Raw genomic sequence first — 12,565 nt, 5'->3', positions numbered from 1 at the left:
GGCACACAACCATCGATGCAGAGACACCTGCAGCTCTCTGCTGCTACTGGGACTAAGGTTTGAGAGCAAGGCTTGAGTGCATGTTCACATGCCACAGCTACCAGCTGGACATCAAGGATAAAGTGATACCAGCTACCATCTTTTCTTGCACTGACTGCCATATATTGCACATCAAGCCAGACACAAGGAACCAAGCCATTAAACTGCTTTCTCACAAACATTAATTATGAAGATACCATCACTCATGTTTGTCAACTATGAACTGCCCTGTGATAATTGATTTATTTTCTTTTAGTGCAGCAAGTTGTAATGCTGAAGTTGCAAACTGTGCTGGCAGGCAATTCCTGCAAGGATCTGATCCCTTTGAGCTGGTGAAACCTTTGTCACCACGAGGTCAGGCCTGGAAAGGTGGAGACCAATGTCCCCCATCCTCTTGGCCAGAGTACCTACCATCTGGGATCTGGCCATGCCAAAGGTGTCCATCTGACATAGATTTGGCTGAAGATCAGGCAATTATGTGATGCTTTGAATGTCAACTTATGGAAAAGCTTTCAGGCCAAGAGGGTGTTGCCCAAAGCCTATCTCAGACATCCTGAATACCCCAAAATTTTGCTGGGGTCCATCAGTTCTGAGTGCCCAGAGTTCCCTCTTTGCCATCTCCAATGTGTTTATGGGCAATGAGAGGGGCTGTTGTCCCCCTTCCAAAGGCAAAGGCAGCAGTGATGGCGAAGCCCCCAACCCATGCTTTTTCTGTTCTACAGTCCATGCTGCTGGCACTGGGCTCTTCTAACACATCTCTGCCCTTTCCTGCTGCTGAGAAGGACAGCAACATAGGGCAGGAGAGGAAAAACCCCTCCAACGTTACTTTCTGCCTATGCTGGCCACAGTCTGTAGCCCAAGGTACCGATGGGACTTGCTAATAGAGCATCTGGGACAGTCTTGCACTGTTTTCCCCCATAACTGCATTTCAGATAAGTGCCTCCCAGCTGATCTATCTCCCAGATGTGTGTGTGTCCATACATGCGGTTGGATCACTGATGGATGCTCTGCAGCCATCTGGATGTCAGGGAGAAATGACAAATTTCCCTCTTGCTGCCAGCCACACCTTCCATGAGATATTGATGAATGGCATCTTTATTGGCTGCCGGGCTAATTAAATAAAAGTTGCATCAGCTTCTAGCTGACAGGCTCTAATTGCTCCTGAACAGATTTTGAGAGGACCAAATGAATAGGAAAATAAAAGGAAATAGCATGGATTGGATCCAAGAAGGTATCTGACAGCATTGTGCTTCTGTAGAGCTGCAAGTGCTCAGCACTGTAAGAGGAGTGTCTGGGCACCAGCAGCCTGCTGTGTTTAGGGGGTTTAGAAGGATGCTCAAGTTCCAGGGCTGGGTGCACAGGTTTGGGGTGGGTCCAGGGCCTGGTGCACCACAGATCCCAGCACAGACAAACGTACCAAGATGAATGGTGAGGCTCTGTCACTTCAGTGGTGTCTGCTCCTCAGGGGACCCTGAGGCTATATCTGGGCACAGCCATTCCTAAAGGCTTGTGCCATGTTTAATTTATGGGCTGATTAATGAGTTCTTAGCATACAATGCATTTAATTCCATTTTGGCCTGATTTATGGTAGGACGTGAACCGCATGTGAAGTTTTTAATTCAGTAGGTGGTGACTCTGATTCAGTATATGGAGTGTGACGGAAGAGGTGATGAATTTGGTTCCAAAGGCAATGCATCAAGCTCAGTGTGAAGTGCCCCAAATCTATTGCATGTTGCATTGGCTTCGATGTGCTCGATAGTAAGTGGGGGCACCCTCTCCTGTGTCCCCATACCCTCCTTGCTGGTGGTCTTCTCTTCAGCCTTCCAGGATGTGAAGAAAACCAGCAAAACACCAGCAAAACATGAGGTGCTGGTCAGATATTTGTCTTCAACTCAATACATGGCCACCCCCGCAACTAATGTGTAAGGATGGCTGAAATCCTGCTGGCAAAATGCTCAAAGAAGAAACAGAAAACTTGTATTGGAGGCAAATGAGACTCCAGGGCATGAAACTTATGGCTGGAAAACTTTGTTTTCAGACTTGATAGAGGTCTGCAGCCATCAGGGTGGATTAAGAGGAGGATGTTTTCCATCAACTGTGTTAATCCGATCTGTGTCTGCATACAGTTTTTTTTGGAGAGCAGATAAAATACAACAGATCCTAACTTGCTGATCAGCCAAACCCTGCTGCCATTTACAGGCAGGGACTCCTACCTTGCCAGGTGTCCAGGGAAGACTGCCAAGCACCAGGGACACTAACAGGGGTTCAGGTACCTCTAAAGTACCCATTCTCTGTTTCAGAGAGTTGTTTGTGGGCTTGGTCTTTGCCCAAAACCTCTCCAGGAAACACATCATGCTGCTCCTGTCATGGGCACCCAGGCAGCTTCAACCCTGATCTCCAAAAGGGTAAAGTGAACACCTCAGGCATGCTTCAAATGGCTGAAACAACACCCTTCCAAAAGCAAAAACACTCAAAATTCTGAACTCCCATGTTGGCATCACCTCACAAACAACTTTGCTAATGAAATACTGTGTTTGGGGAGACCCTGTACCCTGTCTGCCATCCCACAGCATACAAGGGGGGATGCTTATGCCCCAGGCATGGCAACAGGCATCAGGGGACCCTCCCAATGCTGCCTCTGTCCAGCCAGCTGGGATGCCAGTCTCTGCTCCTGTGTTGTGGCCATGGGGTAATGGGCTGGGCTTTGTGGCACCACTCAATGTGCTGCAGCACAGCACAGACACCCTGCAGGGCTTTATGCTGCCAGAAAATGTCTTGGTTGTGGAGAAGAGCATGTAATTTCTTTTCTTTGTTTATTTGTTTTGCATGGAAGGCAAGGCTGATGGCTCATAATGAACAAGCATTTTAGCTAAGTGCAGTCGGGCCCATAAATCAGTTGCTCCCTCTGGAGCGCAGGCCATCAGCAGGAACCGGCAGCTGTCTGAGCTCCAAAATCACCAACACCAACATCTCCTCCAGAACAGGAGCAAACTGCTGGCACTGACATCCTCCTGGTGTCCCTCTCCAGTACTGTGTGCTGCAAAGAGCCAGGCCTCTTGGTAGCTGATTTCCTCCTGTTTCCATTGCCAAGGCCTTCAGCAGTTATCTTGGTCCTCCTTCAAACCCAGTGTCTATCATCAGCTTTGTCTGTCATCTGTGAGACTGCTGCATCCTGGTGGGCTGGCTCTTATCTCCTCTGTTTATTCTTCACTATCTCCATCCATCCATCCATCCATCCATCCATCCATCCATCCATCCATCCATCCATCCATCTTTCATTTAACACTGCAAGAACATAGCACAGGAAATATCTCTCTTCTCCATTCTATTCCATTCCTTGAGTGGCTGGTTTTGACTGAACAAACTCAATTTTTCCCAGTGAATACAGCTTTAAGATGTGACCTGAGGCCTCTAAGTAAGGTCTGTCCACTGCATGCAGAGCAAAATAGCTGGACGTGATCCTTTCCTGATGACTGGTGCGTTTTCTGTGCAGAGAGAACAAGCTGTATCTGTAGAAACTCCCTGCTCACAGCAGCAGGTGCTTGAGTTAGCCAATAATCCACAATGATGAGCTTTCTATGGACTACGGAACCCAGGAGACTTGAGGTGAATACCTGAATACATTTCTCCATTGGTGTATAGCTCACATCCAGGCTAATAGCAGTGCCTCCTCTTTAAAAGGGTTTAAGTTATACAATGTGGGCAGTTCTTCGCTTGTTTTGGATCCACCTGGAAATCAGCAGCTCCCCAATTCCCATCACCAGCATCTGCCTGGGTGCAGTTGTGCTGTACAGCTTCAGGTTACAAACAGAGCTGAAACTTCCAGACATATGTTGCTCGATAACCAACTGGTAATTGCATCAACTTAAGATCAATGGAGCGGAATAATATCTGCCCACTAATAACAGTTTAATAAAATTAATAGTGTTGGCTATGCCATGAATTACTTTAAAATAGGGATTGGAGGATAGTAACGTAAACAAGCATTGATTTTCCTCAGGGAAATGGAGTGCTGTGTCTCCTTAGAGCGGGCTTTTGGAGGGCTGTGCTGCTGGTGTGGCAGTGCCTTTGCTCCTTGTGGGGTCACTGATTGTCCACCACTTTATTTGTGCTGTTCCCATTGCACATCATGCTTGTGTGTTTGCAGCATCCCACTGCCACTGGCTCTCTCACAGCCCTGAGGAGCAGAGCTCCCTGACATGCACAGTCTTGGTGAGCAGAGGCTGTGGGGCCGTGCTGAGGTTGCTGACGTGTCCTTTTGCAGCATGGAGGGAATCACTTCTCTCCCTCCTCAACACCACGTTTTAAAGACAGCCTGCTTTATTTTAATTTTTTAATGTGGTGTAATTTTGAGCTGCTGCACTCAAGCAGATGGACGTTTGGTGTCCAGATAGACAACACGACATAAAGTAACAATCATCTGGTTCCTCTCCATCTGGATTGGCCATACAAATCATTATAGCGAAACTCCTTCAGAGAGGAGACTGATTGGCACCAACATGCAATAAGTGACAGAAGACGTCTGACTCTGCACAACACATCCATCCCAATCCCCTGCTGGAAATCAGGGAGGTTAAAAATAAAAGCCCCTTAGAGTTTTGACTGTTTACACAGCTGTAGCATAAATATTTAGATCTGCGATAGAAATGCTTGCTCAGCCAAAACCCGTCCCAGAGCTCTGCAGTCAGCAGAGGGGGTTTATAGAGGCCTGGCATTTCCTTGGAAAACTGAAACTGATGATAATGAAAGGTGAGAGCAATGTCCATCTGTGGTGCTGCAGCACTGGGGACACGGGTGGCACTCACCCAGGGACACCATGCATGGCTACAGACACAGGGCCACGGGCAGCAGCCCCGGATGCATCCTGCATCCTCCTGGCACCACTTCGAGGTCTGGGTCGTGTCGGCTCCTTCCATCTCTTCATCCAGTGAAAGCCATGGAGAGGATTTCCCATCTGGCAAACCGCCTCTTTAGGAACACCGTAAGGTACAGCCCTTATTAAAGCGGGGTTTTTTCCTAATGCACCTACTGTGTCTTCATTATGTCAGAGCACCTCTATGAAGAGATTTGTAGAGGAATCCATCCATTCATTCCCACACCTAATTCCTCAATAGCCCATTTGCTTCAAAGACTTTTATCGACTTTTACTACTGCATGAATCCTCAGATATTTATTTTTTAGGCCCCGGGAGACCCGCTGTAGAAGAAATGCACTTTATGAAGTTTTATGGCAAAGGTTTTGCTGTTGATAAAAGCTTCCCATTATTTCTGAACTTCTGTTCTCCACAAAGCAGGTTTCATAGGGTCTTCTCCGAGACTACCACAGGGCTCCTTGGACTAAAAATCCAGCTCTTAAGAATAAGTAAGAAAAGGAAAAGGACTTCCCCCTGGTAGCTGTTGTTTTGGGTCCTGTTGTTCCAGATGTTTCAGTTTGGCAGAGCACTCTGGGACCCCACCTGTTCTGGGATGAGCATGGGCAGGCCACAGCATGGATAAAGCTTTTTCCCATCCTCATCATCACTTGCTGTCCATGATGTCCTCAGATGTGGGAGGGACCTTAAACTAGGCTGGCAGAGGAAGTGGCAAAACCAACACCGTGAGCACCTGAGACATCTCCAGCCCTCCAGGTTAGCCTGGGAAATTGTGAGTGACAAGAACTGGCACAATTAGCCCCAGTCATCCCAGGTTATCACCAGCATCCTACAACCCTGCTGCTCCGTCCTCTGCTTCCCCCAGAACTTTTCTCTCTCATTAATCAAAACAAACTTTCTGTCACTGCTGATTGTGTTACTCAGTATTGGCTGCCTGGAAGGATGAAAATAAAAGCTGGGAAGTGTGCTCCTTCCATCCAAATAGAGAGGAGCGGGGGAGTGTAATATAATCAGGCTGTGATTGAATCAAGTGGAAGAGACTGCATCATGCCCACAAAATATCTGTCCCCATGATTGATTTGAGGTTTGGTCCCTGCTTGGTGATGTGATTGGAGGTACCTGCAATGCAGGAGAGACTGGGAGACCACAGTCAGGGCTTGGAGAGGCTCCTCCCCATCAAAGTGCCCAAACTGCTTCTCCAGCAAAGGAAAAGGCTTTAGGGCAGCTGAGCCTCACGGCCAGTCTGCATCCTGCACAATGCTTTCCTCCATTGAGACAGCAGAAAGCAAAAGAGAGCAGATGAGTGACAAAAGGAAAAGCTTGCTGCGAGCTTGGAAGGAAAATCCACACAGCATTTATATTAGAAGGAAGAAAATTAGAATTTACGGCTGCAGAAAGACTTGAGGCAGGGCCTGAGCACTGAGCACACCTTGAATCATGATGGATCTCCCAGCTGCTGCAGCTAATGTGTTATATATTGAAATCATTTGTGTTCATTTGCAGCAAATAATTACTTTAAAACGTTATCATTCATTCGGGTTATTTGACTTCTCTATTAATTGTTTGAGAAACCACTTAGAAGACTGCGTTTTCATCAGCGGAAATCATCAGCATTGCTCCGGCAATTCTTAGAACCCACTCCTGAGGGCTGAAGGGCTGCTCACACCTCCAGCTTCCTGCTTCTCTCCCAGTTGATGGGAAATGTGCCCCTTTCCATGTAAAGGTGCACTCGGTTGAAGCCAGGATAAGGTTTGGCAGAGTCAGAATTGGGGTGCTTGGCACAAGGCTGAGTGCTGTCCGCAGCCTCCCTGCACTGGAAAGGCTCTGATGGCCTTTTGGTTACAGGGGGGATGATTCAAGGCACCAAAAGTTTCAAGCCAGGATTTTTAACTGAAAAGAGGCATTGATTTTCTGTAGCAGCAAGAATAAAAGACTTGCTGTGGCACAAGAAGAAAAAGGAAAGCTGTTCAAGGAGCCACCTCGGTGTGTGCTGTGCATGCTATTATCTGTGCTGTGCAGAGCAGGAATGGGAAGCAGTGGCACCTTTTGGGGTGCAGCACCGTGGCCCCATGCTTGGGCAGCAAATCGCATCCCTTGAGCAAAACCAGGGAAGAAGATGGAGGGATGAATGCCACAAGGTGAGGATGGGGAAGCTATGGGCATTTCCAGTGAGACAAGAGATGCATTAGGAGTAATACAGAAGCATGGGGGGGTCTACTTTCCCCCATGGCTGCTCAGGGAGCCAGCAGCAGGTCCCAGCCCTCTCTGGAAACACTCATCAATTCCCTGCTTCTTCCTTAATTGCATCAAAGCGGTGGCTGCTCAACCATTGCTGTACAATAACACAGCTTAAGTCCACTATTGCAGCAGGAGCTCAGATGCTTTAATTAACGTGAGCAATCTCACCTTTGTGCACAGAACCCTTTTCTGTGTTACTGTATTGGGTAATTGTTAAAATACTGACTGGCTTGGAGGGGTCTGCACCTCCATTAGCACATCTTGCTTTTCTGACCTAGCAGCTTATCCACATTTTTAAGCCTAATATTTTCAAGTGATTTGAGTTAAATCAAACATTTCAAGTGCTGGTGGTCCCTAGCTATGGAGTACCAGGTGAGTGAAACTCTCCCATGCCCCAGGAGTCCCCAGGTGCTCCCAGAGAAATCAGCTCCCCATTGGCTATGACTTTTTTAAGTTTCTAAGAGACTCTACTGGTGGGAATGAATAAAACAACCCAGAAACCCCCCTCAGGCTGCCCCTGGGCTGTGATCCTGCTTCAACACTCAGTCACAGCTGGGGGCTGCAGGAGGCTCTGTATGGGCCCTCCCCTTTGTCTCCAGCCAGCACCTGCAGCATCTCATTGTGCTGATGGCTCCCACCTGCTGCAGCACTGCAGGAGGAGCCCCTCAGGCCTTAGTGGCCACACCTGGGCCTACACCCACCCACGGGCCTCATTTAAATTCAGCCCTGGAGAGTAGCTCTGTATTGGGGTGTGGGTGTTGTGCTTTGTTCCCTCAGTGGTTGTGGGTGAGCTGCATGGTGCTATCCCCTTAGCCCTGCCTGCTCCCTGTGAGGATCTGTGCTTGGGACCTGCTGGAAGCCCTGCTGTGACTGCACCCGTCTTGTCCTGCTGCTAATGGTGAGTTGCTGTGCTTTGAGTATCTGTGGAGGTAGTTGTTATGTGTGGTGTGAATCAGGAAAAGAGGCTGCAAAAAGCACACAGGGTGGGTCGTTTTATTTCTGCTGTGCCCTTGCACAACTCATGTACGTGCCTGTACAAGGTTAGGGCTGCAGTGCTCCCTGTAGGAGAGGCTCTGGCCAGTGCCTAGAGTTCCCCAGCAGCTCTTACAGAAGGATGAGGACCAGTCCTGACCCTGTGGGCACGGGCAGCTCTGTGTGCTGGTGCTAACTGGATTAATTGTATCCCTGGTGCTGGGAATGCTGTGAGTTATGTTAAAAGCAGCAGCTGTGGAAGTTACATTTTCATTAATTGGTCCTGATTGCTTTTTGGCAGATGCAAGATGTTCTTGACTTTGCTATGCAGGGCAGGATTTATTGTTCAAAGCACATTCAGAAAATGCACAAATATTATTACTTTGCAGTTTGTGTTGACTCCTCAATGAGGCAAAAGTGTGAAGGACCTGCTTGGTTATCACCTTCTTTCTTTGCTGTGACAACTGGGCTGGGTTTGATTTTAACAGGCTGTGGCCTGGTGCTTCTTCTCAGAGTTTTTGTGAGGCTTCAGCTTCCAGTCAGTGCCATAGCAAACAAAGAATTAACCCCATTTCAATGAGAAGTTGCTGCTCAGCAGAAAGCTCTGTGTTTGCAATGACCCTAAGCTCTCTGGATGAAAAATCCAAAGTTCTGAGCAAATTCAGAATGGGTAGAAGTGATGCATTGGGGTAGAAGTGATGCACTGTCTTCCTGAGGGAACCAATTCAGGTTAGAATTCACTTGTTGCATTGAGGTCCATGTAAGTTATGGGGTCATCTGTCTGGGAATGGCAATTAGTTGTGTTATGGCCCTGCTTGTTCTGCCTTCTGTTTATACGACATCATTTTTCATTTTAATGGTGGTTTTCTAGCCTGCTTTGTTGGGGCTGCTGCTAATTGGAGTGGATTCATGTGCTGTGCCCCAGCATTGATTAAGTAGGAAAGGTGGGGTTTGCTGCCAGGTGTCTTGCATGGGCCAGGAGGAGGGGGCATGGCAGTGCCTGCGGAAGGAATCAGGGAAGAAATGTAACCCTCTGGGTGCTGTAGCAATTCAGAGCTGGAGGTGATGAGGCAGAGACGGCTCTCTGTGAGTTGAAAGGCCCTCAGAGAGAGGAAAACCCTTCTTTGCAAGCCACCTTTGTGACCTTCATCACAGTTGTGGGCCTACCTCCTCTGCTTGGAAATTGGGTTTAAAAGTTCTTGGCGCTTGCGGTGTCTGCTTCAGACCTTTGTGAAGTAGTTTGCATGGGTCATTGCACGGGATCGAAGCTTGTTGCTGGGGCAATTTCAGCAGAGCTCTGGAAGGAGCAAAGTTCACACTCAACATGCACGGCACTGGCTTCCACTGAGGAACTCCAACCCATATGCTGAACAGGGATGAGCAGCTTGTTTTCTAGCATGCTGCCTCTCTAAAAAGGTAAGCAGTGCTACAGAGCCTGGCACAGCTGAAGTGGATGTGAGAATAGAAAAGAACATGGAGTAACACACCACTGGTTTCCTTTTCTTCCAAAGTTTAACTGAACTGGGTGGTAAAACCCTTTTGTAATGGTTTTTCTTCATCAAGCAGTCAGGAGTGTGCACCCAAGGAGTGCTTTCATACCACTCACCTGAGCATTCATGCTTGTGGCTGAAAAATGCAGTAAGGAGCTTACTGGCAGGTGAAGGTACCTGTTTGCAGCACTGCTTTTATTTTTAAAAGGCAGTTGGCAATGCAGAACACTTTACTCTGCCCCATCAAGGTGCCAAGCTTATTATCAGTGAAAATGTCAATTTATGGCTAATGCTGTATTGTAACTTAGCTCACAGCTCTGCAATTGAGCTGCTCTGTGGAGTGAAGGGAGCCAGAGCAGAGTGCTGAGAAATGGGAATGTTGGGGGAGGGGTTTCCATTGGGCAGTGGGGCAGCCTGCACCTGCAGAGGATGATGACCACACAGGCCCACTGCAGTGCTTGGCCAGGCCCCTGGGCTGCAGCATGGCTTTAGCCTCCACGTTCAACAGTGGTGCCAATTTTGCATTGTGGGTCAGTAGCAGACATAAGGAGTGTATCACTTCTGTAACCACCCCAGTGATGGCTCTAGGCCATCACCTGCTCAGCTGTTGCTATGCCCATTGCTGACAGAGGAGGGAATACTTTCCAGGGGAGGAAGTTTTCTTGGTGACTGCAGAGCAAAGCAGTTTCCTTGCAGCTGCTGGAGGGCTGAGTTTCTTGCTCTCTGTTGAGCTGGGCTGTCACTGAAGAGGTCAGAAATCATTTATTTTTAACACTATGAATATGTAGAAACTTGTCCAAGCTTCTCCACAGAGTGGCCATGAATTTAGAAACGGAGTCAGAAATCATGGCATTCAGTATCCTGTGAATCTGGTCACAGCTATAAATTTCTCTTATTGGCCTGTGGGCCATTTGCCATACGTGACTTGCTAAATTTGTGGTCATTTCTCTTTCTACCTCTGTGTGCTGAGTATATGAGTGTGATTTTATATTATGCCTCTGAGACATAAAGTCCTTCTGGTGCTTTTGCCTCGCATCATAAACAGCCTTGCTCTCTTCTCCTTGTCCCCTTTGCTAATGGTTTCTGGCCACAGTCTGGCTCTTAAATCATGGGCTGCACCTGGACAGGCATAAAATGCAACTCTCCCCAGACAGGGTATTTGTTCAGAGCAGTGAGCAATGTCTCTGAACACATGCAATTCAGCTCTGTTGTAACAGCCTTCCTGAGACAGGTCCTCCATGTGGGTAATGGAGCCTCTGCCTGTGGGGTGAGTCCTGCAGAGACCTTTGAAATGTTGTGTGAGCCTTTACAAGGGTGTCATTCTAAATGCCATGGAAAAAAATGATCAGTGTAGATACTGGGGTGTATGTATGCGTTAAAATCATCTTGGCAGTAGGGGAGTTAAGCTAAGGAAGCTTGTATCTTAGGTATATCCTCTTCCTTCTTTTCCTCCTTACTGCTTTTCCTCCTTCACATACATTCATTTCAGATACAAAAGCCTATTTCACTGCAAGACTACTTCTGCTCAGTGAATTAAAACAATGTTTGTTGCCCTATTACCCAGTGCAAATGGTCCCAGCAGCAACAGTTATCTCTGGGCTCTGCTCCTGTCAGGCAGAAAGAAGCAAATGTAATGATGGGTCTGAAGTGGGGTGTTGTTGGCAAGTCTCAAAGGAGACATGCATCAACATACCTAAATGGTGCTGCCTTACTTGACAGCCTGCTCCCTGTGAGCCTGGTGAGCCACTAAGGGTGGCAAATGTGACCAAGACATTTTCTAGCCCACTTAAAATCCTTCTGGCCCAGCAATGCCAGCATGCAAACATGAACTGTATCAATAGAACTGCTTAAATTCTGGTAGTGTTGTGGTGATGCAACCCCATTAAGACTGTTTGGCACATTAACAGAAGACATGAAAAGCATGGTCTTTTTTAAGATGCACAGATGCTTGGAATTGTATTAAGTATAAAGTCCATGCAACAATGTAGAATTAAAACGGTGTATACTCTTTCTGCAACAATGAGGAACTCAGATCACTCGCACCTTTCTCTCTCTTATGAATCAGTTATTCCTTTAGCTCAAGCTTCATTCTGACATTTAACCAAATACCTGTGTTTGTATCTTAAAAAGTATTTGAAATAGAAGTAAAGCACTCTTAGGCATCCAGAACAAGGCTGAAATTTGATTTCTTTATTTCAAAAATGAAGTGCTCTGGCATTAAACTCTTGCTCTCTCCAAGAGCAGCTGAGCCACTAACCTGATGACATGTGGATTAACCAGGCAGTCCAGCAAATCATTGGTGGAAAGGGCTGCCTGCGAGGCATTGGGACTACTGTCTGAATCCATTTGATTTGCAGGCATTCTGCAGTCATTACTCATTACCAATTGCTTCCTGGTGCAGTGTAATTTTCCAAAGTGTCCTCCTTCATTTTCATGGAGAAGATCTCTATCGTCACTTGCAACTGCACCTCCACCCACAGAGCTTGTTTCTTGAGACTGTGGTAAAACTTGAATGAGATGAGGCCCAAAAGGTACTTTCTGTAACTTTTCTGCTTTAAGTGTTGAAGAGCTGAACTCATGGTTTAGTAATTGGCAGTCCTCTGGCTCACAGCTATCTTGCCTTTTCCTCCTCTTGCACGAGGCTCTTGTCTCTTGCTCTGCTCCACTGCTGCTGGGATGTGCCTGCTCTGACATGTTTGCTTTTTGACTCTTGAAATATGCAGACACTGCTTGATTGAGGTACTGAAGATTGATTTCATGGGATGTTGCCTCAACCTAAGAAAACACCCAAAATGCACTCAGTTAAAAGGGGGACTGTTTCAGTTCAGTGTTTCATGATTACCTTCTGTGGATTGTTATCCCTACACAAGAGGAAGGAATTTAGAATTTTTTCAGGCAGCAGAAATGCAGAGTTAAGCAAAATGTCAGTAATTCTATGCTCTCACTGTTATAAGAG

At 47.1% G+C, this 12,565-nt stretch overlaps 1 protein-coding gene across 2 annotated transcripts in view; it reads right to left on the bottom strand.

The window, feature by feature from the left end:
* Positions 1 to 11,778: 11,778 nt before the first annotated feature.
* The window catches only part of HSPBAP1 (HSPB1 associated protein 1), a 33,413-nt gene continuing 32,626 nt past the window's right edge, over positions 11,779 to 12,565 (bottom strand). For both annotated transcript variants that reach the window (XM_031590640.2, XM_090143670.1), the window contains one exon: positions 11,779 to 12,384. In XM_031590640.2, coding sequence (XP_031446500.2) covers positions 11,827 to 12,384 — 558 coding nt within the window. In that variant the 3' untranslated portion in view covers positions 11,779 to 11,826. The remainder of the gene's footprint in view (positions 12,385 to 12,565) is intronic.

Source organism: Phasianus colchicus, chromosome 7, assembly GCF_987193195.1.
Source record: "Phasianus colchicus chromosome 7, bPhaCol1.hap1.1, whole genome shotgun sequence".
Lineage (NCBI taxonomy): Eukaryota > Metazoa > Chordata > Aves > Galliformes > Phasianidae > Phasianus > Phasianus colchicus.
This window is presented reverse-complemented; position numbering and strand designations above follow the sequence as displayed.